This window comes from Salvelinus alpinus, chromosome 9 (genome assembly GCF_045679555.1).
Source record: "Salvelinus alpinus chromosome 9, SLU_Salpinus.1, whole genome shotgun sequence".
In the NCBI taxonomy this organism is placed as follows: Eukaryota; Metazoa; Chordata; class Actinopteri; order Salmoniformes; family Salmonidae; genus Salvelinus; species Salvelinus alpinus.
This window is the reverse complement of record NC_092094.1, coordinates 3,389,832-3,417,484: the sequence shown is the minus strand read 5'-3', so window position 1 is coordinate 3,417,484 and position 27,653 is coordinate 3,389,832. Positions and strand designations below refer to the sequence as shown.

Below are 27,653 nucleotides of genomic sequence, written 5' to 3'. Positions count from 1 at the left end.
GATCTGAGGACCCATGTCAAATCTTTTCAGATGACTGAGGGGGAATAGGTGTTGTTGTGCCCTCTTCACAACTGTCTTGGTGTGTGTGGACCATGATAATTCCTCAGTGACGTTGTTACAAAGAAACTTGAAGCTCTCAACCTGCTCCGCTACAGCGCTGTCTATGTGGAACGTTCTCGGCCCTCCGTTTCCTGTAGTCCACCATCAGCTCCTTTTGTCTTGCCCATGTTGACGGAGGTTGTTGTCCTGGCACCACACTGCCAGGTCTCTGACCTCCCTGTATGCTGTCTTACCGTCGCGTCGTCAGCAAACTTAACGATTGGTGTTGGAGTCGTATGTGGCCACGCAGTCGTGGGTGAGCAGGGAGTACAGGAGGAGATTAAGCACACACCCGAGGGGTGTGAGGGTCAACGTGGCGGATGTGTCGTTGCCTACCCTCACCACTCGGGGGCAGCCCGTCAGGAAATCCAGTTGCAGAGGAAGATGTTCAGGGTCCTTAGAGATGTAGTTTAGATGAGATGAGCTTAGAGAGGAGCTTGACAGGAGCTATGGTGTTGAACGCTGAGCTGTAGTCAATGAACAGCATTCTCACATACTGTAGGTGTTCCTTTTGTCCAGGTGGGAAAGGGCAGTGTTGAGTGTAATAGAGATTGTGCCATCTGTGGATCTGTTGGGGCGGTATGCAAATAGGAATGGTTCCAGGGTTTCTGGGATGATGGTGTTGATGTGAGCTATGACCAGCCTTTCAAAGCACTTCATGGCTACAGACGTGAATGCTACGGGTCGGTAGTAATTTAGGCAGGTTACCTTAGTGTTCTTGGGCACAGGCACTATGGTGGTCTGCTTAAAACATGTTGGTATTACAGACTTGGACAGGGAGAGATTGAAAATGTCAGTGAAGACACTTACCTGTTGGTCAGCGCATGTTCGCAGTACACGTCCTGGTAATCCATCTGGCCCTGCGGCCTTGTGAATGTTGACCTGTTTAAAGGTCTTACTCACATCGGCTGCGGAGAGCGTGATCAGTCTTCCAGAACAGCTGGTGATCTCATGCATGTTTGTGTCATTTGCCTCAAAGCGAGCATAGAAGTAGTTTAGCTCGTCCTGTAGGCTCATGTCACTGGGCAGCTCTCGGCTGTGCTTCCTTTCGTAGTCTGTAATGGTTTGCAAACCCTGCCACATCTGACGAGCGTCAGAGCTGGTATAGTATGATTCAATCTTAGTCCTGTATTGATGCTTTGCCTGTTTGATGGTTCGTCAGAGGGCATTGCGGGATTTCTTATAAGCTTCAGGGTTAGAGTCCTGCTCCTTGAAAGCGGCAGCTCTAGCCTTTAGCTCAGTGCGGATGTTGCATGTAATCCATGGCTTCTGGTTGGGGTATGTACGGTCACTGTGGGGACGACGTCATCGATGCACTTATTGATGTGGTGCACTCCTCAATGCCATTGGAGGAATCCCGGAACATATTCCAGTCTGTGCTAGCAAAACAGTCCTGTAGCATCTGCTTCATCTGACCACTTCTTTATTGATCTAGTCACTGGTGCTTCCTGCTTTTATTTTTGCCTGTAAGCAGGAATCAGGAGGATGGAATTATGGTCAGATTTGCCAAATGGAGGGTGAGGGAGAGTTTGTATGCGTCTCTGTGTGTGGAGCAAAGGTGGTCCAGAGTTTTTTCCTCTGGTTGCACATTTAACATGCTGATAGAAATTTGGTAAAATGGTTTTAAATTTCCCTGCATTAACGTCCCCGGCTACTAGGAGCGCCACCTCTTGGTGAGCGTTTTCTTGTTTGCTTACGGCGGAATACAGCTCATTCAATGCTGTCTTAGTGCCTCTGACTGTGGTGGTATGTAAACAGCTACGAAGAATACAGATGAAAACTCTCTAGGTAGATAGTGTGGTCTACAGTTTATCATGAGATACTCTACCTCAGGCGAGCAATAGCTCGAGACTTCCTTAGATATCGTGCACCAGCTGTTATTTACAAAAAGACATAGTCCTCCGCCCCTTGTCTTACCAGGCGCCGCTGTTCTATCCTGCCGGTGCAGCGTATAACCAGCCAGCTGTATGTTGATATATGCCGATAGTGTTGTAGGCAGGTTATTCTGGCGTTCTTGGGAACCAGAGGTGACCGTGGTCTGCTTGAAACATGTAGATATTCCAGACTGGGGTCAGGGAGAGGTTGAAAAATGACAGTGGAAGACCCCAGTGACCTGAGAATTATGCAACCCTAGATTCTGCTATATCGTAATCATCCGTTTCTTACCCAAGGCTGGTGTTGATTTGTCCAGCAGCTCTAGAAAAGGAACAAGTAACCATCTGGGTCTCAACCACAGATCTGATCCCCCTCTCATATCTATTCTATACAGATCTGATCTAGATCTGATCCCCTCTCATATCTATTCTATACACTACAGATCTGATCCCCTCTCATATCTATTCTATACACTGATCTAGATCTGATCCCCCCTCATATCTATTCTATACAGATCTGATCTAGATCTGATCCCCTCTCATATCTATTCTATACACTACAGATCTGATCCCCTCTCATATCTATTCTATACAGATCTGATCTAGATCTGATCCCCTCTCATATCTATTCTATACAGATCTGATCTAGATCTGATCCCCTCTCATATCTATTCTATACAGATCTGATCTAGATCTGATCCCCCTCTCATATCTATTCTATACACTACAGATCTGATCTAGATCTGATCCCCTCTCATATCTATTCTATACAGATCTGATCTAGATCTGATCCCCTCTCATATCTATTCTATACAGATCTGATCTAGATCTGATCCCCTCTCATATCTATTCTATACAGATCTGATCTAGATCTGATCCCCTCTCATATCTATTCTATACAGATCTGATCTAGATCTGATCCCCTCTCATATCTATTCTATACAGATCTGATCTAGATCTGATCCCCTCTCATATCTATTCTATACACTACAGATCTGATCCCCCCCTCATATCTATTCTATACAGATCTGATCTAGATCTGATCCCCCCTCATATCTATTCTATACAGATCTGATCTAGATCTGATCCCCCCTCATATCTATTCTATACAGATCTGATCCCCTCTCATATCTATTCTATACACTACAGATCTGATCCCCTCTCATATCTATTCTATACAGATCTGATCTAGATCTGATCCCCTCTCATATCTATTCTATACAGATCTGATCTAGATCTACCCCCTCATATCTATTCTATACAGATCTGATCCCCCTCTCATATCTATTCTATACAGATCTGATCTAGATCTGATCCCCTCTCATATCTAGTGGGGAGAACAAGTATCTGATACACTGACAATTTTGCAGGTTTTCCTACTTACAAAGCATGTAGAGGTCTGTAATTTTTATCATAGGTACACTTCAACTGTGAGAGAAGGAATCTAAAACAAAAATCCAGAAAATCACATTGTATGATTTTTAAGTAATTAATTTGCATTTTATTGCATGACATAAGTATTTGATACATCAGAAAAGCAGAACTGAATATTTGGTACAGAAACCTTAGTTTGCAATTACAGAGATCATATGTTTCCTGTAGTTCTTGACCAGGTTTGCACACACTGCAGCAGGGATTTTGGCCCACTCCTCCATACAGACCTTCTCCAGATCCTTCAGGTTTCGGAGCTGTCGCTGGGCAATACAGACTCTCGGCTCCCCCCAAAGATCTATTCTATATGGGTTCAGGTCTGGAGACTGGCTAGGCCACTCCAGGACCTCTGAGATGCTATCTCTACGGAGCCACTACAGATCTGATCCCCCCTCATATCTATTCTATACACTACAGATCTGATCCCCTCTCATATCTATTCTATACACTACAGATCTGATCCCCTCATATCTATTCTATACACTACAGATCTGATCCCCCCCTCATATCTATTCTATACACTACAGATCTGATCCCCTCTCATATCTATTCTATACAGATCTGATCTAATCTGATCCCCTCTCATATCTATTCTATACACTACAGATCTGATCCACTCTCATATCTATTCTATACACTACAGATCTGATCCCCTCATATCTATTCTATACACTACAGATCTGATCCCCCCTCATATCTATTCTATACACTACAGATCTGATCCCCTCTCATATCTATTCTATACAGATCTGATCCCCTCTCATATCTATTCTATACACTACAGATCTGATCCCCCCTCATATCTATTCTATACACTACAGATCTGATCCCCCCTCATATCTATTCTATACAGATCTGATCCCCTCTCATATCTATTCTATACAGATCTGATCCCCCCTCATATCTATTCTACACACTACAGATCTGATCCCCTTTCATATCTATTCTAAACACTACAGATCTGATCCCCCTCATATCTATTCACACACTACAGATCTGATCCCCCCTCATATCTATTCTATACACTACAGATCTGATCCCCCCTCATATCTATTCTATACACTACAGATCTGATCCCCCTCATATCTATTCTATACACTACAGATCTGATCCCCCCTCATATCTATTCTACACACTACAGATCTGATCCCCCCTCATATCTATTCTATACACTACAGATCTGATCCCCCCTCATATCTATTCTATACACTACAGATCTGATCCCCTCTCATATCTATTCTATACACTACAGATCTGATCCCCTCTCATATCTATTCTATACAGATCTGATCCCCCCTCATATCTATTCTATACACTACAGATCTGATCCCCCTCATATCTATTCTACACACTACAAATCTGATCCCCCTCATATCTATTCTATACACTACAGATCTGATCCCCCCCTCATATCTATTCTATACACTACAGATCTGATCCCCTCATATCTATTCTATACAGATCTGATCCCCCCTCATATCTATTCTATACACTACAGATCTGATCCCCCTCATATCTATTCTACACACTACAAATCTGATCCCCCTCATATCTATTCTATACACTACAGATCTGATCCCCTCTCATATCTATTCTATACACTACAGATCTGATCCCCCCTCATATCTATTCTATACACTACAGATCTGATCCCCTCTCATATCTATTCTATAAACTACAGATCTGATCCCCTCTCATATCTATTCTATACACTACAGATCTGATCCCCCCTCATATCTATTCTATACACTACAGATCTGATCCCCCTCATATCTATTCTATAAACTACAGATCTGATCCCCCATCATATCTATTCTATACACTACAGATCTGATCCCCTCTCATATCTATTCTATACACTACAGATCTGATCCCCCCTCATATCTATTCTATACACTACAGATCTGATCCCCCCCTCATATCTATTCTATACACTACAGATCTGATCCCCCCCTCATATCTATTCTATACAGATCTGATCCCCTCTCATATCTATTCTATACACTACAGATCTGATCCCCTCTCATATCTATTCTATACACTACAGATCTGATCTCCCCCCTCATATCTATTCTATACAGATCTGATCCCCTCTCATATCTATTCTATACAGATCTGATCCCCCCTCATATATTCTATTCTATCCCCCCTCATATCTATTCTATACACTACAGATCTGATCCCCCCTCATATCTATTCTATACACTACAGATCTGATCCTCTCTCATATCTATTCTATACAGATCTGATCCCCCCCTCATATCTATTCTATACAGATCTGATCCCCTCTCATATCTATTCTATAAACTACAGATCTGATCCCCTTTCATATCTATTCTATACACTACAGATCTGATCCCCCCTCATATCTATTCTATACAGATCTGATCCCCCCTCATATCTATTCTATACACTACAGATCTGATCCCCCTCATATCTATTCTACACACTACAAATCTGATCCCCCTCATATCTATTCTATACACTACAGATCTGATCCCCCCCTCATATCTATTCTATACACTACAGATCTGATCCCCCCTCATATCTATTCTATACACTACAGATCTGATCCCCTCATATCTATTCTATAAACTACAGATCTGATCCCCTCTCATATCTATTCTATACAGATCTGATCCCCTCTCATATCTATTCTATACACTACATATCTGATCCTCTCTCATATCTATTCTATACAGATCTGATCCCCTCTCATATCTATTCTATACACTACAGATCTGATCCCCCTCATATCTATTCTATACACTACAGATCTGATCCCCCCCTCATATCTATTCTATACACTACAGATCTGATCCCCTCTCATATCTATTCTATACACTACAGATCTGATCCCCCCTCATATCTATTCTATACACTACAGATCTGATCCCCCCCTCATATCTATTCTATACACTACAGATCTGATCCCCCCTCATATCTATTCTATACACTACAGATCTGATCCCCTCTCATATCTATTCTATACACTACAGATCTGATCCCCCCCTCATATCTATTCTATACAGATCTGATCCCCCCTCATATCTATTCTATACACTACAGATCTGATCCCCTCTCATATCTATTCTATAAACTACAGATCTGATCCCCTCTCATATCTATTCTATACAGATCTGATCCCCTCTCATATCTATTCTATACACTACAGATCTGATCCTCTCTCATATCTATTCTATAAACTACAGATCTGATCCCCCCCTCATATCTATTCTATAAACTACAGATCTGATCCCCTCTCATATCTATTCTATACACTACAGATCTGATCCCCTCTCATATCTATTCTATAAACTACAGATCTGATCCCCTCTCATATCTATTCTATAAACTACAGATCTGATCCCCTCTCATATCTATTCTATAAACTACAGATCTGATCCCCTCTCATATCTATTCTATACACTACAGATCTGATCCCCTCTCATATCTATTCTATACACTACAGATCTGATCTCCCCCCTCATATCTATTCTATACAGATCTGATCCCCCCGAACCAGGATATCTAGAATACTCGGGAAAAGTTACCAGTATTTTGCAACCCTAGGGGTGCAACACATTGCCAAGTGGTCATATGAATAGGAAGTACTGTATTTAAAAAAATATATATGTACATATATTGTCTTGCCCTGAATGATACTGTGTATAGTTGGACTAGTAGTCTTATTTAGGATGTTTTGCTCTGTAATAAATATGAACCTTTCAAAACAAAAGGATAAATCATTTGTTTTGCTTATGTAATGAACATCTGACCCTCGTATTACTGAAACAGTCAACACACACAGTGATTCAAGTGTTTATCATCATACTTCACCTTACATAGATAAGACACAGACCAAATAAAAAAAATAGACATTTCATTAAAATGGCCAATTAATGAACTGTGTAGACATAAATAGAATGGAAAAAGGGTATTTTAAGTAATATCTTTCTTACAATCACTCAATATTGGCTTCACAAATTAACTATGAAAAGCATTAGAGAAATAAAAAACGAAAGTTACGTGGTTCTACTCACCACAGTCTCACTTTTAAACTCCACCAAGCTATGAGATCTTTCTAGGAACCAGTTAAGTCTTAAATTTTGGCAACGCATATCAATTGTAACGGACACATAGTGTAGGTAAACAGAGGGAAAATATAGCCTGGTCCCAGATCTGTTTGTGCTTGTAACGACTGTTGGTGGAAGAAGGTGAGGACCAAGGTGCAGCGTGGTACGTGTCCATGATTTTTATTAAAACCCGAACACTAGAACAAAAATTATCAAAACGGCACAAACGAAACAGTTCTATCTGGTGTAGACACACAAAAACAGAAAACAACTACCCACAAAACACAGGTGGGAAAAGGCTACCTAAGTATGGTTCTCAATCAGAGACAACGATAGACAGCTGCCTCTGATTGAGAACCACACCCGGCCAAACACACAGAAATAGACAACATAGAACACCAGACATAGAATGCCCACCCCAACTCACGCAATGACCAAACCAAAAATAGAGACATAAACAAGGAACTAAGGTCAGGACGTGACAGTGCTGTCTTTGTCAAGCCAAACTGAATGACAAGGAGTTGGTATGATAGCACAAACAGACTGGAAGTCAGCCTCGGGAAATCATAGAAACAGTAAATCACGATATAGAGCAGTCATGTAAATAGAGCAATGGCGTCTGGTCATTTTGGTCTTTAAGCCAGCATATCTATGATACTAGAAGATTACCAGTCGTAAGGACAGACCAAACATGAAAAATTGACCAGCAGGCGGGAAAATGGGTTGTGTTCATTCGTCACAAAACGGGCTGAAACTGTGAGGTACTACTATCTGAATTCATTCAATAAGAAATGGACATTTTCTGTTTCAACGTATTTTGCTACTGTGTGTCCTAATGAACACGACCCTAGTATAAGGAGGGGATTGTTCAGCTGCTACTCCTTGCCCAGGGTGTGTTTGTCGAAGAGGTACTCCGCCATGCCGTTCTGAGGGGCACCCATGCGACGCAGGTTGGTGACCCAGTCACTCAGCTCCTTGATAGACTTGACCTGCTCATCCAGATAGTGGGTCTCTATGAAGTCACACATCTGACGGGACGAAAGGTTCTTGTTAAAGGTCATTAGGAAAAGGATCAAATCTCTAAACAGACACGGGGTTTTTCCCTGACACAGATTAAGCTCCAGGCTATAAAACAGTAGGGTTAGGGTTAAATGGAATGGGTTAGGGTTAAATGGAGTGGGTTAGGAATGGGTTAGGGTTAAATGGAGTGGGTTAGGGTTAAATGGAATCAAATCAAATTTTATTTGTCACATACACATGGTTAGCAGATGTTAATGCGAGTGTAGCGAAATGCTTGTGCTTCTAGTTCCGACAATGCAGTAATAACCAACAAGTAATTTATGGGAATGGGTTAGGGTTAAATGGAGTGGGTTAGGGTTAAATGGAATGAGTTATGGTTAAATGGAATGGGTTAGGGTTAAATGGAGTGGGTTAGGGTTAAATGGAGTGGGTTAGGGTTAAATGGAGTGGGTTAGGGTTAAATGGAATGAGTTAGGGTTAACCCAATCCATTTAAATTCCAGCCAATTAAGGAAGTACACTGAAATTTCATTCTCTTCAATGAGGAAAAGATATAATGGTGCCAGGGGATTGGCTGGTGATTTACGGGCTCCTAACCAACTGTGCTATTTTGTTTGTTTTTTCTTCGTTGTTTGTAACTTATTTTGTACATAAAGTTGCTGCTACCGTCTCTTATGACTGTCTCTGGACATCAGAACAGCAATTGCTCACCTCGAACTGGACAAATACAGAAGGATATACTGCTTCCCGTAGACCAGGCCCAAATGCCAGTCATTCGCGTGAAGAAATGACGGAAGATACAGAGGGAGAAGGTTCGAGGTGCCTTGAGAGGATTCAGAGGCGAGTGAGTAAATCACCACTACCATCGGTTCTATTGGCCAACCACTGGAGAATAAACTGGATGATCTGCGGTCGAGACTCTCCTGCCAATGGGACATTAAAAACTGTAATATCTTATGTTTCACCGAGTTGTGGCTGAACGACGACACAGATAATATAGAGCCGGCTGGGTTTTCCGTGCATCGGCAGGACAGAGCAGCTACGTCTGTTAAGACGAGGGGCGGTGGTGTGTGTCTATTTGTCAATAACAGCTGGTGCGCGATGTCTAATATTAAAGAAGTCTCGAGGTATTGGTCGCCTGAGGTAGAGTACCTCATGATAAGCTGTAGACCACACACTCTACCAAGAGAGTTTCCATCTATATTTTTCATAGCTGTCTATTTACCACCAAACCAATGCTGGCACTAAGACCGCACTCAACGAGCTGTATTCCGCCATAAGCAAACAAGAAAACGCTCATCCAGAAGCGGCGCTCCTAGTGGCCGGGGACTTTAATGCAGGCAAACACAAATCTGTTTTACCTCATTTCTACCAGCATGTCACATGCAACCAGAGGAAAAAAAACTCTAGACCACATTTACTCCACACACAGAGACGCGTACAATACTCTCCCTCACCCTCCATTTGGTAAATCTGACCATAATTATATCCTCCTGATTCCTGCTTACAAGCAAAAACTAAAGCAGGAAGTACCAGTGACTCACTCAATATGGAAGTGGTCAGATGACGAGGATGCTAACAGGACTGTTTTGCTAACACAGACTGGAATATGTTCCGGGATTCATCCAATGGCAGTGAGGAGTACACCACCTCAATTATTGGCTTCATCAATAAGTGCATCAAGGACTTCATCCTCACAGTGACCGTACGTACATATCCCAACCAGAAGCCATGGATTACAGGCAACATCCGCATCCAGCTAAAGGCTAGAGCTGCCGCTTTCAAGGAGTGGGACACTAATCCGAACAGAAATCCTGCTATGCCCTCCAACAAACCATCAAACAGGCAAAGCATCAATACAGGACTAAGATTTCCTCCTACTGCACCGGCTCTGATGCTTGTCGGATGTGTCAGGGCTTGCAAACTATTACAGACTACAAAGGGAAACCCAGCCGCGAGCTGCCCATTGACGCGAGCCAACAATACGAGCTAAATGGAAGCATGCATGAGAGCACCAGCTGTTCCGGACGACTGTGATCACGCTTTCCGTAGCCGATGTGGTCAACATTCACAAGTCCGCGGGGCCTGACGGCTTACCAGGGCGTGTACTCAGAGCATGCGGGGACCAAGTGGCAAGTGTCTTCACTGACATTTTCAACATCTCCCTGATCAAGTCTAATACCTACATGTTTCAAGCAGACCATTATAGTCCCTGTGCCAAAGAATGCAAAGGTAACCTGCCTAAATGACTACCGCCCCGTAACACTCAACGTCGGTAGCTATGAAGTGCTTTCAAAGGCTGGTCATGGTTCACATCATCCCTGGAAACCCTAGACCCACTCCAATTCGCATACCACCCCAACAGATCCACAGATTACGCAATTTCAATCGCACTCCACACTGCCCTTTCCCACCTGGACAAAAGGAACACCTATGTGAGAATGCTGTTCATTGACCACAGCTCAGCGATCAACACCAGTGCCCACAAAGCTCATCAAGCTAAGGACTCTGAGACTAAACACCTTCCTCTGCATCTGTATCCTGGACTTCCTGAATGGCCACCCCCAGGTGGTAAGGGTAGGCAACAACACATCTGCCACGCTGATCCTCAACACCGGGGACCCTCAGGGGTGTGTGCTTAGTCCCCTCCTGTACTTCCAGTTCACCCACGACTTCGTGGCCAGGCACAACCTATAGACCTGGCAGTGTGGTGCTACAACCTCTCCCTCAATGCGAGCAAGACAAAGGACCTGATCGTGGACTACAGGAAAAGGAGGGCAGAACAGGCCCCCATTAACATCGACGGGGCTGTAGTGGAGCGGTTCGAGAGTTTCAAGTTCCTTGGTGTCCACATCACCAACGAACTATCATGGTCCAAACACACCAAGACAGTTGTGAAGAGGGCACAACAAAACCTTTTCCTCCTCAGGAGACTGAAAAGATTTGGCATGGGTCCTCAGATCCTCAAAAAGTTCTACAGCTGCACCATCGAGAGCATCCTGATCGGTTGCATCACCGCATGGTATGGTAACTGCTCGGCACCCCACCGCATGGCGCTACAGAGGGTAGTGCGTACGGCCCAATACATCACTGGGCCAAGCTTCCTGCAATCCAGGACCTATATACCAGGCGGTGTCAGAGGAAGGTCCAAAAATGTTTAAAAGACTCCAGCCACCCTAGTCATAGACTGTTCTCTCTGCTACCGCACGGCAAGCGGTACCGGAGCGCCAAGTCTCAGACCAAAAGGCTCCTTAACAGCTTCTACCCCCAAGCCATAAGACTGCTGAACAATTAATCAAATGGCCACCCAGACTATTTACATTGACCCCCTTTCGTTTTTACACTGCTGCTACTTGTTGTTACTTTTCCCCTACCTACATGTACAAATTACCTCCACTAACCTGTACCCCCACACATTGACTCGGTTCCGGTACCCCCTGTATATAGCCTCGTTATTGTTATGTAATCTTATTGTGTTACTTTTGTTTATTTAGTAAATATTTTCTTAACTCCATTTCTTGAACTGCATTGTTTGTTAAGGGCTTGTAAAAGTAAGCATTTCACTGTAAGGTCTACTACACCTGTTGTATTCGGCGCATGTGACAAATACAATTTGACTTGAAATGTGGAATCTGAATTTTATTAACTTTCTGAATGGAATTGAAATGGAATTGACCCCAACCACGCAAAAAAAAAAATGCATGCTCACAAGAGAATCTTAATTGAAAATTGAAAGTTCTTTTTAGTCTGTGACTAAGCTTAATTGGTGTCCTGGAAACTGTCCCCATGAACTGTGTTTGTAACTCACGTGCGGGTCATTGTGCTGCACGGCTACTTTGTGCAGGTCCAGTAGAGACTGGTTGACACTCTTCTCCAGCTGTAGGGCACACTCCAAGGCCTCCAACCCACTGCCCCACTCATCTCTGTCAGGTTTCTACATACAGAAGAAGAAGATGATCACAATTATCAATATCCATGCACCAAACTGCCAGAGCCCATTAAATGGTGGCAATATGTTGAACCAATCACTCAATCTCTTTATTGTCCCAATTAGGAAATGTGTTGTGCAGTCAGGGTTCAACAGTAAATACAGCCTTAACAACAAGGACAAACATACAACAGATAATAAGATAAATACATAATGAGATCGGTTGCAGTCTTAGAATCAGTCATTGAATCAGTCTTAGATCAGTCAAAAGGAGCAGTCATTGAATCAGTCTTAGATCAGGCAAAAGGAGCAGTCATTGAATCAGTCTTAGATCAGGCAAAAGGAGCAGTCATTGAATCAGTCTTAGATCAGGCAAAAGGAACAGTCATTGAATCAGTCTTAGATCAGGCAAAAGGAGCAGTCATTGAATCAGTCTTAGATCAGGCAAAAGGAGCAGTCATTGAATCAGTCTTAGATCAGGCAAAAGGAGCAGTCATTGAATCAGTCTTAGATCAGTCATTGAATCAGTCTTAGATCAGTCAAAAGGAGCAGTCATTGAATCAGTCTTAGATCAGTCAAAAGGAGCAGTCATTGAATCAGTCTTAGATCAGTCAAAAGGAGCAGTCATTGAATCAGTCTTAGATCAGTCAAAAGGAGCAGTCATTGAATCAGTCTTAGATCAGTCAAAAGGAGCAGTCATTGAATCAGTCTTAGGCTTGATCAGGACAGTCTAGGATACCGGTTGGTGCTCCTCAACAAGATGACCAAACCAGGCCACCATCAAACATCAACACGCATTCAATAAAACTCCTGGAAAACAGTGTCATCATTGTTTTGCTGACATTTAAAAAAAAGAGTTAATCTTTCTCAGAAATTAGAGTTGCTGCTGTCCCCTTTTAACAGAGGGTGTTCAGTGTTCTCCTTAAAAAGGCCAACTTGTTGTCCAGATACTTATAGGTACTGACCAGCTCATTGTCATTACCCATGATGACCAGAGTGGGTATGAGGCTCAGTGGCTGTCTTCTAAAAGCTTAGGACCAACACATTCAGTTGGAGGAAGCAGTTCTCACACCATGACACACAGTCTTCTACCACAGGCCCATGTTCTCAGTCTCTATCCTGCAGTAGGCTGACGAGGACAGAGTCAGCACTGTCTGTTTTCATATTCGCTGCCATGGTCATTAGTGTATAGATTATGTACAGGAGAGGAGAGAGCTGGGGGGGGGGGGGTCTGGAGGAGGAGCAGAGTTGTACAGGAGAGGAGAGAGCTGTAGGGGGGGGTCTGGAGGAGGAGCAGAGTTGTACAGGAGAGGAGAGAGCTGTAGGGGGGGGTCTGGAGGAGGAGGGGGGGGTCTGGAGGAGGAGCAGAGTTGTACAGGAGAGGAGAGAGCTGGGGGGGGGGGGGGTCTGGAGGAGGAGCAGAGTTGTACAGGAGAGGAGAGAGCTGGGGGGGGGGGCTGGAGGAGGAGCAGAGTTGTACAGGAGAGGAGAGAGCTGGGGGGGGGGTCTGGAGGAGGAGCAGAGTTGTACAGGAGAGGAGAGAGCTGGGGGGGGGGTCTGGAGGAGGAGCAGAGTTGTACAGGAGAGGAGAGAGCTGGGGGGGGGGGCTGGAGGAGGAGCAGAGTTGTACAGGAGAGGAGAGAGCTGGGGGGGGGGGGTCTGGAGGAGGAGCAGAGTTGTACAGGAGAGGAGAGAGCTGGGGGGGGGGGGCTGGAGGAGGAGCAGAGTTGTACAGGAGAGGAGAGAGCTGGGGGGGGGGGTCTGGAGGAGGAGCAGAGTTGTACAGGAGAGGAGAGAGCTGTAGGGGGGGGTCTGGAGGAGGAGCAGAGTTGTACAGGAGAGGAGAGAGCTGGGGGGGGGGGGTCTGGAGGAGGAGCAGAGTTGTACAGGAGAGGAGAAAGCTGGGGGGGGGGGGTCTGGAGGAGGAGCAGAGTTGTACAGGAGAGGAGAGAGCTGGGGGGGGGCTGGAGGAGGAGCAGAGTTGTACAGGAGAGGAGAGAGCTGTAGGGGGGGGTCTGGAGGAGGAGCAGAGTTGTACAGGAGAGGAGAGAGCTGTAGGGGGGGTCTGGAGGAGGAGCAGAGTTGTACAGGAGAGGAGAGAGCTGGGGGGGGGGGCTGGAGGAGGAGCAGAGTTGTACAGGAGAGGAGAGAGCTGGGGGGGGGGGGGCTGGAGGAGGAGCAGAGTTGTACAGGAGAGGAGAGAGCTGGGGGGCGGGGGGGCTGGAGGAGGAGCAGAGTTGTACAGGAGAGGAGAGAGCTGGGGGGGGGGGTCTGGAGGAGGAGCAGAGTTGTACAGGAGAGGAGAGAGCTGGGGGGGGGGCTGGAGGAGGAGCAGAGTTGTACAGGAGAGGAGAGAGCTGGGGGGGGGGGGGGCTGGAGGAGGAGCAGAGTTGTACAGGAGAGGAGAGAGCTGTAGGGGGGGGTCTGGAGGAGGAGCAGAGTTGTACAGGAGAGGAGAGAGCTGTAGGGGGGGGGGGCTGGAGGTGGGGCAGAGTTGCACAGGAGAGGAGAGAGCTGCTTTGACATGACTCCATTCACTTGTTGGGACCGGTCGGTAAGGAAGTCCACTAGCTCAGGTCCAGCTTGGAGTGGGAGAGGAGCTTCTCTGCTAGTACGTGAGGCTGGATAGTATTGAAGGCAGACGAGAAGTCAATAAACAGAAGGGTTAGAGTGGTGTCCTCCATCACCCCTCTTGACCCTGTAAAGCAAACTGCAAGGGGTCCAGGGAGTTCTCCACCTGACAGTACATTCTGTAGGGGGTCCAGGGAGTTCTCTACCTGACAGTACATTCTGTAGGGGGTCCAGGGAGTTCTCTACCTGACAGTACATTCTGTAGGGGGTCCAGGGAGTTCTCTACCTGACATTACATTCTGTAGGGGGTCCAGGGAGTTCTCCACCTGACATTACATTCTGTAGGGGGTCCAGGGAGTTCTCCACCTGACATTACATTCTGTAGGGGGTCCAGGGAGTTCTCTACCTGACAGTACATTCTGTAGGGGGTCCAGGGAGTTCTCTACCTGACATTACATTCTGTAGGGGGTCCAGGGAGTTCTCCACCTGACAGTACATTCTGTAGGGGGTCCAGGGAGTTCTCCACCTGACAGTACATTCTGTAGGGGGTCCAGGGAGTTCTCTACCTGACAGTACATTCTGTAGGGGGTCCAGGGAGTTCTCTACCTGACATTACATTCTGTAGGGGGTCCAGGGAGTTCTCCACCTGACATTACATTCTGTAGGGGGTCCAGGGAGTTCTCTACCTGACATTACATTCTGTAGGGGGTCCAGGGAGTTCTCTACCTGACATTACATTCTGTAGGGGGTCCAGGGAGTTCTCTACCTGACATTACATTATGTAGGGGGTCCAGGGAGTTCTCCACCTGACATTACATTCTGTAGGGGGTCCAGGGAGTTCTCTACCTGACATTACATTCTGTAGGGGGTCCAGGGAGTTCTCCACCTGACAGTACATTCTGTAGGGGGTCCAGGGAGTTCTCTACCTGACAGTACATTCTGTAGGGGGTCCAGGGAGTTCTCCACCTGACATTACATTCTGTAGGGGGTCCAGGGAGTTCTCCACCTGACATTACATTCTGTAGGGGGTCCAGGGAGTTCTCCACCTGACAGTACATTCTGTAGGGGGTCCAGGGAGTTCTCCACCTGACAGTACATTCTGTAGACGCACCCTGTTAGAGGCGACACACCCTGTTGGTGGCGACACACCCTGTTGGTGGCATATATTATGTGGCTTAGATGTTCAGACAATAGAAGGCAAAATGGCCCCTAGTCGAATGGATATGAAGCCTTGTATAAGAGTAACATAACCTCCGGTAGTGCTGTTGTGTTTATTTATACCCTGATGTCCTGGAGGAAGATGCGTCCTCCTCTCTGGTTCTGTTGACTCATCAGTTTCTCAGCATGCTCCTTCTCCTCCTTGGACTGAGTCAGGAAGAACTTGGAAAAGTTGGGCAGGGATTTGTCGTCTCTGTCAAAGTAGTAGCCCTAGAAAAAAACGTACAAGGGAAAAGTGGAAGTGTCACGAACAAGTTCCTGAAAAACTTTTGAGTTGTAGTTTACCTGTATGAAATGTTCTCTAGTAAATATAGTTCATTATTAGATATAGATCTGTCTAAATTCATTTAACTCATGTCTCTCTGTGCTAGAGATGTAAAAGAACAAACATGAGAATTGATCCAATTTCTCATTTGACTTGGGATCCCATCCGAAATTGAACCCATTCTCTTTTGGCACTATTTAGGTACGGGAAACACACAGCAATGTCTTACTATGGACATACATAGCTATATTCACTGTGTTTACATAATAGAACAGACATAGATATATTAATTAGAGACATAGAGCTCTATTGGTCTCAACATAGACAGGTAACGGTCCAGCTGGTGGACAACTATTGGTCACCATAGACAGGTAACGGTCCAGCTGGTGGATAACTATTGGTCACCATAGACAGGTAACGGTCCAGCTGGTGGATAACTATTGGTCACCATAGACAGGTAACGGTCCAGCTGGTGGATAACTATTGGTCACCATAGACAGGTAACGGTCCAGCTGGTGGATAACTATTGGTCACCATAGACAGGTAACGGTCCAGCTGGTGGATAACTATTGGTCAACATAGACAGGTAACGGTCCAGCCTGTGGACAACTATTGGTCACCATAGACAGGTAACGGTCCAGCTGGTGGACAACTATTGGTCGCCATAGACAGGTAACGGTCCAGCTGGTGGATAACTATTGGTCACCATAGACAGGTAACGGTCCAGCTGGTGGATAACTATTGGTCACCATAGACAGGTAACGGTCCAGCCTGTGGATAACTATTGGTCACCATAGACAGGTAACGGTCCAGCTGGTGGATAACTATTGGTCACCATAGACAGGTAACGGTCCAGCCGGTGGATAACTATTGGTCACCATAGACAGGTAACGGTCCAGCCTGTGGATAACTATTGGTCACCATAGACAGGTAACGGTCCAGCCTGTGGATAACTATTGGTCACCATAGACAGGTAACGGTCCAGCCGGTGGATAACTATTGGTCACCATAGACAGGTAACGGTCCAGCTGGTGGATAACTATTGGTCACCATAGACAGGTAACGGTCCAGCTGGTGGACAACTCACCATAGACAGGTAACGGTCCAGCCTGTGGACAACTATTGGTCACCATAGACAGGTAACGGTCAGCTGGTGGATAACTATTGGTCACCATAGACAGGTAACGGTCCAGCTGGTGGATAACTCACCATAGAGAGGTAACGGTCCAGCTGGTGGACAACTATTGGTCAACATAGACAGGTAACGGTCCAGCTGATGGATAACTATTGGTCACCATAGACAGGTAACGGTCCAGCTGGTGGACAACTATTGGTCAACATAGACAGGTAACGGTCCAGCTGATGGATAACTATTGGTCACCATAGACAGGTAACGGTCCAGCTGGTGGATAACTATTGGTCACCATAGACAGGTAACGGTCCAGCTGGTGGACAACTATTGGTCAACATAGACAGGTAACGGTCCAGCTGGTGGATAACTATTGGTCACCATAGACAGGTAACGGTCCAGCTGGTGGATAACTATTGGTCACCATAGACAGGTAACGGTCCAGCTGGTGGACAACTATTGGTCACCATAGACAGGTAACGGTCCAGCTGGTGGACAACTATTGGTCTCAACATAGACAGGTAACGGTCCAGCTGGTGGATAACTATTGGTCACCATAGACAGGTAACGGTCCAGCTGGTGGATAACTATTGGTCAACATAGACAGGTAACGGTCCAGCTGGTGGATAACTATTGGTCTCAACATAGACAGGTAACGGTCCAGCTGGTGGATAAATATTGGTCAACATAGACAGGTAACGGTCCAGCTGGTGGATAACTATTGGTCACCATAGACAGGTAACGGTCCAGCCTGTGGACAACTATTGGTCAACATAGACAGGTAACGGTCAGCCGGTGGATAACTATTGGTCAACATAGACAGGTAACGGTCCAGCTGGTGGACAACTATTGGTCACCATAGACAGGTAACGGTCCAGCTGGTGGATAACTATTGGTCAACATAGACAGGTAACGGTCCAGCTGGTGGATAACTATTGGTCACCATAGACAGGTAACGGTCCAGCTGGTGGATAACTATTGGTCACCATAGACAGGTAACGGTCCAGCTGGTGGATAACTATTGGTCACCATAGACAGGTAACGGTCCAGCTGGTGGATAACATGGTAACGGTCGGGTGGTAACTATTGGTCACCATAGACAGGTAACGGTCCAGCTGGTGGATAACTATTGGTCAACATAGACAGGTAACGGTCCAGCTGGTGGATAACTCACCATAGACAGGTAACGGTCCAGCTGGTGGAAACTATTGGTCACATAGACAGGTAACGGTCCAGCCTGGTGGACAACTATTGGTCACCATAGACAGGTAACGGTCCAGCTGTGGAAACTATTGGTCACATAGACAGGTAAGGTCAGCTGTGGATAACTATTGGTCACCATAGACAGGTAACGGTCCAGCCTGGGTAACGGTCAACATAGACATAAAGGTCAGCCGGTGGATAACTATTGGTCACCATAGACAGGTAACGGTCCAGCTGGTGGACAACTATTGGTCACCATAGACAGGTAACGGTCCAGCTGGTGGATAACTATTGGTCACCATAGACAGGTAACGGTCCAGCTGGTGGACAACTATTGGTCAACATAGACAGGTAACGGTCCAGCTGGTGGATAACTATTGGTCACCATAGACAGGTAACGGTCCAGCCTGTGGATAACTATTGGTCACCATAGACAGGTAACGGTCCAGCTGGTGGATAACTATTGGTCACCATAGACAGGTAACGGTCCAGCTGGTGGATAACTATTGGTCACCATAGACAGGTAACGGTCCAGCTGGTGGATAACTATTGGTCACCATAGACAGGTAACGGTCCAGCTGGTGGACAACTATTGGTCACCATAGACAGGTAACGGTCCAGCTGGTGGATAACTATTGGTCAACATAGACAGGTAACGGTCCAGCTGGTGGATAACTCACCATAGAGAGGTAACGGTCCAGCTGGTGGACAACTATTGGTCAACATAGACAGGTAACGGTCCAGCTGATGGATAACTATTGGTCACCATAGACAGGTAACGGTCCAGCTGGTGGACAACTTTTGGTCAACATAGACAGGTAACGGTCCAGCTGATGGATAACTATTGGTCACCATAGACAGGTAACGGTCCAGCTGGTGGATAACTATTGGTCAACATAGACAGGTAAAGGTCCAGCCGGTGGATAACTATTGGTCACCATAGACAGGTAACGGTCCAGCTGGATGATAACTATTGGTCAACATAGACAGGTAACGGTCCAGCTGGTGGATAACTATTGGTCACCATAGACAGGTAACGGTCCAGCTGGTGGACAACTATTGGTCACCATAGACAGGTAACGGTCCAGCTGGTGGATAACTCACCATAGACAGGTAACGGTCCAGATGGTGGATAACTATTGGTCACCATAGACAGGTAACGGTCCAGCTGGTGGACAACTATTGGTCACCATAGACAGGTAACGGTCCAGCTGGTGGATAACTATTGGTCACCATAGACAGGTAACGGTCCAGCTGGTGGATAACTCACCATAGACAGGTAACGGTCCAGATGGTGGATAACTATTGGTCACCATAGACAGGTAACGGTCCAGCTGGTGGACAACTATTGGTCACCATAGACAGGTAACGGTCCAGCTGGTGGATAACTATTGGTCACCATAGACAGGTAACGGTCCAGCCTGTGGACAACTATTGGTCACCATAGACAGGTAACGGTCAGCCGGTGGATAACTATTGGTCAACATAGACAGGTAACGGTCCAGCTGGTGGACAACTATTGGTCACCATAGACAGGTAACGGTCCAGCTGGTGGATAACTATTGGTCACCATAGACAGGTAACGGTCCAGCTGGTGGACAACTATTGGTCAACATAGACAGGTAACGGTCCAGCTGGTGGATAACTATTGGTCACCATAGACAGGTAACGGTCCAGCCTGTGGATAACTATTGGTCACCATAGACAGGTAACGGTCCAGCTGGTGGATAACTATTGGTCACCATAGACAGGTAACGGTCCAGCTGGTGGATAACTATTGGTCACCATAGACAGGTAACGGTCCAGCTGGTGGATAACTATTGGTCACCATAGACAGGTAACGGTCCAGCTGGTGGACAACTATTGGTCACCATAGACAGGTAACGGTCCAGCTGGTGGATAACTATTGGTCAACATAGACAGGTAACGGTCCAGCTGGTGGATAACTCACCATAGAGAGGTAACGGTCCAGCTGGTGGACAACTATTGGTCAACATAGACAGGTAACGGTCCAGCTGATGGATAACTATTGGTCACCATAGACAGGTAACGGTCCAGCTGGTGGACAACTTTTGGTCAACATAGACAGGTAACGGTCCAGCTGATGGATAACTATTGGTCACCATAGACAGGTAACGGTCCAGCTGGTGGATAACTATTGGTCAACATAGACAGGTAAAGGTCCAGCCGGTGGATAACTATTGGTCACCATAGACAGGTAACGGTCCAGCTGGATGATAACTATTGGTCAACATAGACAGGTAACGGTCCAGCTGGTGGATAACTATTGGTCACCATAGACAGGTAACGGTCCAGCTGGTGGACAACTATTGGTCACCATAGACAGGTAACGGTCCAGCTGGTGGATAACTCACCATAGACAGGTAACGGTCCAGATGGTGGATAACTATTGGTCACCATAGACAGGTAACGGTCCAGCTGGTGGACAACTATTGGTCACCATAGACAGGTAACGGTCCAGCTGGTGGATAACTATTGGTCACCATAGACAGGTAACGGTCCAGCTGGTGGATAACTCACCATAGACAGGTAACGGTCCAGATGGTGGATAACTATTGGTCACCATAGACAGGTAACGGTCCAGCTGGTGGACAACTATTGGTCACCATAGACAGGTAACGGTCCAGCCGGTGGATAACTATTGGTCACCATAGACAGGAAACGGTCCAGCCTGTGGATAACTATTGGTCACCATAGACAGGTAACGGTCCAGCTGGTGGACAACTATTGGCCACCATAGACAGGTAACGGTCCAGCCGGTGGATAACTATTGGTCACCATAGACAGGTAACAGTCCAGCTGGTGGACAACTATTGGTCAACATAGACAGGTAACAGTCCAGCTGGTGGACAACTATTGGTCACCATAGACAGGTAACGGTCCAGCTGGTGGACAACTATTGGTCAACATAGACAGGTAACGGTCCAGCTGGTGGATAACTATTGGTCACCATAGACAGGTAACGGTCCAGCAGGTGGATAACTATTGGTCAACATAGACAGGTAACGGTCCAGCTGGTGGATAACTATTGGTCACCATAGACAGGTAACGGTCCAGCTGGTGGATAACTATTGGTCACCATAGACAGGTAACGGTCCAGCTGGTGGATAACTCACCATAGACAGGTAACGGTCCAGATGGTGGATAACTATTGGTCACCATAGACAGGTAACGGTCCAGCTGGTGGACAACTATTGGTCAACATAGACAGGTAACAGTCCAGCTGGTGGACAAATATTGGTCACCATAGACAGGTAACGGTCCAGCTGGTGGATAACTATTGGTCACCATAGACAGGTAACAGTCCAGCTGGTGGACAACTATTGGTCAACATAGACAGGTAACAGTCCAGCTGGTGAATAACTATTGGTCACCATAGACAGGTAACGGTCCAGCTGGTGGATAACTATTGGTCACCATAGACAGGTAACGGTCCAGCTGGTGGACAACTATTGGTCAACATAGACAGGTAACGGTCCAGCTGGTGGACAACTATTGGTCAACATAGACAGGTAACAGTCCAGCTGGTGGATAACTATTGGTCACCATAGACAGGTAACGGTCCAGCTGGTGGACAACTATTGGTCAACATAGACAGGTAACGGTCCAGCTGGTGGATAACTATTGGTCACCATAGACAGGTAACGGTCCAGCTGGTGGATAACTATTGGTCACCATAGACAGGTAACGGTCCAGCTGGTGGATAACTATTGGTCACCATAGACAGGTAACGGTCCAGCTGGTGGATAACTATTGGTCACCATAGACAGGTAACGGTCCAGCTGGTGGATAACTATTGGTCACCATAGACAGGTAACGGTCCAGCTGGTGGATAACTCACCATAGACAGGTAACGGTCCAGCTGGTGGATAACTATTGGTCACCATAGACAGGTAACGGTCCAGCTGGTGGATAACTATTGGTCAACATAGACAGGTAACGGTCCAGCTGGTGGATAACTCACCATAGACAGGTAACGGTCCAGATGGTGGATAACTATTGGTCACCATAGACAGGTAACGGTCCAGCTGGTGGACAACTATTGGTCACCATAGACAGGTAACGGTCCAGCCGGTGGATAACTATTGGTCACCATAGACAGGAAACGGTCCAGCCTGTGGATAACTATTGGTCACCATAGACAGGTAACGGTCCAGCTGGTGGACAACTATTGGTCACCATAGACAGGTAACGGTCCAGCTGGTGGATAACTATTGGTCACCATAGACAGGTAACGGTCCAGCTGGTGGATAACTATTGGTCACCATAGACAGGTAACGGTCCAGCTGGTGGACAACTATTGGTCACCATAGACAGGTAACGGTCCAGCCGGTGGATAACTATTGGTCACCATAGACAGGTAACGGTCCAGCCTGTGGACAACTATTGGTCACCATAGACAGGTAACGGTCCAGCCCGTGGATAACTTACCATAGACAGGTATACATAAGAAGCATACAGTTCCAGATTGATCTGCTTGTTGATGGCAGCCTCACATTCCTGGTGGAAGTTCTGTCGCACCTGGGATGTCATGGTTCTGGAAAGACAGACAGGCAGACAGACACAGACAATTATCAGCAACCATCACTCCTGTGTTCCAATGGCACGTTGTGTTAGCTAATCCAAGTTTATCATTTTAAAAGGCTAATTGATCATTAGAAAACACTTTTGCAATTATGTTAGCACAGCTGAAAACTGTTGTTCTGATTAAAGAAGCAATAAAACTGGCCTTCTTTAGACTAGTTGAGTATCTGGAGCATCAGCATTTGTGGGTTCGATTACAGGCTCAAAATGGCCAGAAACAAAGATCTTTCTTCTGAAACTCGTCAGTCTATTCTTGTTCTGAGAAATTAAGGCTATTCCATGTGAGATCTCGTACAACGTTGTGTCCTACTCCCTTCACAGAACAGCGCAAACTGGCTCTAACCAGAATAGAAAGAGGAGTGGGAGGCCCCGGTGCACAACTGAGCAAGAGGACAAGTACATTAGAGTGTCTAGTTTGAGAAACAGACGCCTCACAAGTCCTCAACTGGCAGTTTCATTAAATAGTACCCGCAAAACACCAGTCTCAACGTCAACAGTGAAGAGGCGACTCCGGGATGCTGGCCTTCTAGGCAGAGTTGCAAAGAAAAAGCCATATCTCAGACTGGCCAATACAAAGAAAAGATTAAGACGGGCAAAAGAACACAGACACTGGACAGAGGAAGATTGGAAAAAAAGTGTTATGGACAGATAAATCTAAGTTTGAGGTGTTTGAAACACAAAGAAGAACATTCGTGAGACACAGAAAAATGAAAAGATGCTTGAGGAGTGCTTGAAGCCATCTGTCAAGCATGGTGGAGGCAATGTGATGGTCTGGGGGTGCTTTGGTGGTGGTAAAGTGGGAGATTTGTACAGGGTAAAAGGGATCTTGAAGAAGGAAGGCTATCACTCCATTTTGCAACGCCATGCCATACCCTGTGGATGACACTTAATTGGAGGCAATTTCCTCCTACAACAGGACAACGACCCAAAGCACAGCTCCAAACTAAGCAAGAACTATTTAGGGAAGAAGCAGTCAGCTGGTATTATGTATATAATGGAGTGACCAGCACAGTCACCGGATCTCAACCCTATTGAGCTGTTGTGGGAGCAGCTTGACCGTGTGGTACGTAAGAAGTGCCCATCAAGCCAAACCAACTTGTGGGAGGTGCTACAGGAAACATGGGGTGAAATCTCTTCAGATTAGTGATGGGCATTCTGGCTCTTTTCAGTGGGACAGCTCGTTCAGCGCAGCTCACCAAAAAGAGTCAGCTCTTTTGGCTCCCAAACGACTCTTCAAAAAAATATATATATGTTTTTGTTGTTGTTTAGTCCTCAGCTCAGGCATCCCCATCTAGCGTTGTGTAGACTTTAGTTTTTCAGCACCTACTGTGCTACTGTGGAAGTATTCCACAGCTGCTTTCACTTTGTCCACAGTGGGCTTCATCGCCTTCAGAGCATCTCTTACAATAAGGTTGATTGTGTGGGCAAGACATGGATGATGGGTCCATTTCAACATTTTCATGGCTTTGGTTATGTTATCTGTATTGTCGCTAACACAACAGACCACTTTTCCATCTACTTGCCATTCTCTGGCCACTCTCAACAGTTCCTCTGCCAAGTTCTCTGAGGTGTGTGTCTGTCGCTGAACTCAAAGCAGTCCAGAAGACAACTAGACATCGAAAAATCTTCAATGAAGTGACATGTAACCGACATGTAAGAAGTGGTTACCCTTGATGTCCTGCAGTCAGTGGTAAGGCAAACTGCAGTAGCTTTTTGGACTGTGGACTAAGTGATTTTGAAAGTGTTTTCCTGCTTGGAATAGTGTACATTGGATTTAGACTATTGCTATAATTTCTAAAACCTCTGTCCTCCACGATCAAAAATGGCTGGAAATCGGTGGTAATCATTTTAGCCAATGCAATATCAATTTGGCCTTGTTTTGATACAGACATAGACGTTTGGCATAAACTGGTCCATAGAAGACTGTGTTGCTGTGGGTCGCGGAGTAGGCCTACTTGACTGAGTGGAGGAGCTGTCTCCACCACTATCACTAGCAGGCCTACTTGACTGAGTGGATACATCTCCACGTGTGGAGGAGCTGGCTCCACCACTACCACTAGTAGACCTACTTGACTGAGTGGATACATCTCCACCACTATCACTAGCAGGCCTACTTGACTGAGTGGAGGAGCTGTCTCCACCACTATCACTAGCAGGCCTACTTGACTGAGTGGAGGAGCTGGCTCCACCACTATCACTAGCAGGTCTACTTGACTGAGTGGATAGCTGGCTCCACCAGTATCACTAGCAGGTCTACTTGACTGAGTGGCTGGCTCCACCACTATCACTAGCAGACCTACTTGACTGAGTGGAGGAGCTGGCTCCACCACTATCACTAGCTGATCTACTTGACTGAGTGGACACATCTCCATCACTGCGCGACAGACCACACACACCATTTAATATCCAGCATACTCATTTATATGTTTTGTATTAAAACGAATCTACTTTCTCAAACCATAAGATGAATCTGTAAAGTAAATGAGACATGAATTGGTTACAACACTGAAGAGGTTGATGAAGAACCGCACCGGGCCACGCAATGTAAAGTTGGACAGGCAAGTCATTTCTACTGGAAGGCTGACCAACTAACGTTACTCTAGTCAACTATCTAGTAATCCCTTAGGATACCAGGTTGGCGTCTCTTTTTTCAACTAAATTAAAACGGACATATCTTGTAATTGAACAAACTAGTAAGGTGGTCAATAACTGGGGACCGTATGCCGATAATACGGGACACGATCACAAAAAGCTGATCGTAGTAACGTTAGTATTTCCACTGAAATGTCAAACATGCTAATTGTTAACGTTAGGTAACATTTTTTACGACACCCAATAAATCACAAAACATTGATGGGCTTGATCACAAGATAACACCGTTGATGGTAATATATTTCGTAAACGCTGTTGAATATTCCGGTAATACGGGTTTACGAGTGTGCAACGTCGTTAGCTAATAATAATAACGATGGTTTTGGGGGAAACAACTCGGATATTTAACGATGTTAACAACTTTAGTTCGCTAAAGTACTGCTACTCATGATCATGACAAGGCGCTTATAAAACGGTCTCTCAAGGTTATTGTTGCTAACGAGTAAAGTTAACTACAGCAACGAATACAGCCTGGTAATATTATACAGCTACCATCATCACGGTAACGCTAGTATAAACAACGTAAACTACCTCGGGAGCGGTACGAACGCTTGCTGGTCGACTCCCTCCAGATGGTATCCACTTGCACAGACAAATAAAGGTTAAATATATAAAAAATAAATCTGTGTTGACTGGGTGGCAGTTGTTTCTGACGGACGACAGCGTCACGTACTAGTCAGCGTAACGTAAACGCGTACATCGCCGTGGTCCGTACAATTGACCTTATTTTACCGCCCCAAAAAACGTAATACTTCCAGATCAACTGTAATTTCAATACCATTGTAAAGCACAATTTTCTCCCCTTTCCAACAGAATTCATGCCGACCTTCACGCTGCCCCGTTTCTGCATAATTCAAGAAGGCAATGAGCTCCTTCGGGTCTTTTTAAAAATGGCGGGTGGGGAAGCGAAGCTAATGCGTTATAGTGAGAAAGACAGATGTCGAGTGGGAAAATTGTTTTTTTCACTCGATCTGTCCAACTTATCACCTCTAAAATGTAAATAAAACACTATAAAGAGTTCATATAATGTGTCATTACATACCTATTTGAAGGTTTGTGTCGAATTTGAATCGGGCTTTTAGGGCGGTGCTAAAGTGTTCTTAGAAGTAAAGAGCGGCTTTGAGAATGATGATCTCATGCAATGATGAGCAAAAAATGACTAGGTATCCCCCCTTTCCCCAGTCACTGTTAATTTCTTGTTTTTAAAGGATGAGAGAAGTGCTACACCTGGTGGAGAGAGGCTGTAAGACAGAAATAGTTGCTTTATGCTGCTGTACGTTACCTGACACGTCAAGATGTAACGGAGGGTCCGTTTTTTCACCTTTTCTCCAATACTAGAGCCATTACCATGTCGATCAACGCATGAATAGAAACCTAGTTCACACCCCCGATTTTGAAGTCAACACAGTCGCTACAGTCCCATTAGTTTTCTTTGTAGCCTCGTTTGAATGTCGCGGTTGTGCACATTTGTACGGAATGGGGTGAGTTTGTCACCTTTTTCAAAATTAAAGTCCTCAACACTGCCAAAACATGTTCATTTTGATCCTGTAGTGTAGTCCCACCTCCATACTCATAAATAAAAC

At 45.7% G+C, this 27,653-nt stretch overlaps 1 protein-coding gene across 2 annotated transcripts; it reads right to left on the bottom strand.

Annotated features, from left to right (window-relative positions):
* Nucleotides 1-7,214: 7,214 nt before the first annotated feature.
* LOC139584159 (ferritin, heavy subunit-like) lies at nt 7,215-27,244 on the bottom strand. 2 transcript variants are annotated; one of them, XM_071415693.1, is made up of 5 exons: nt 27,113-27,244; nt 23,266-23,371; nt 16,280-16,426; nt 12,308-12,433; nt 7,215-8,508 (listed from the first exon to the last, which is right to left on the bottom strand). In XM_071415693.1, exons 2-5 carry the CDS (start codon nt 23,365-23,367, stop codon nt 8,356-8,358), a joined length of 528 nt encoding a protein of 175 aa, XP_071271794.1. In that variant the 5' UTR covers nt 23,368-23,371; nt 27,113-27,244; the 3' UTR covers nt 7,215-8,355. The 2 variants fall into 2 exon arrangements, with proteins under 2 accessions (XP_071271794.1, XP_071271793.1); XM_071415692.1 differs by lacking the exon at nt 27,113-27,244 and adding an exon at nt 26,602-26,815.
* Between the last annotated feature and the right edge of the window lie 409 nt (nt 27,245-27,653).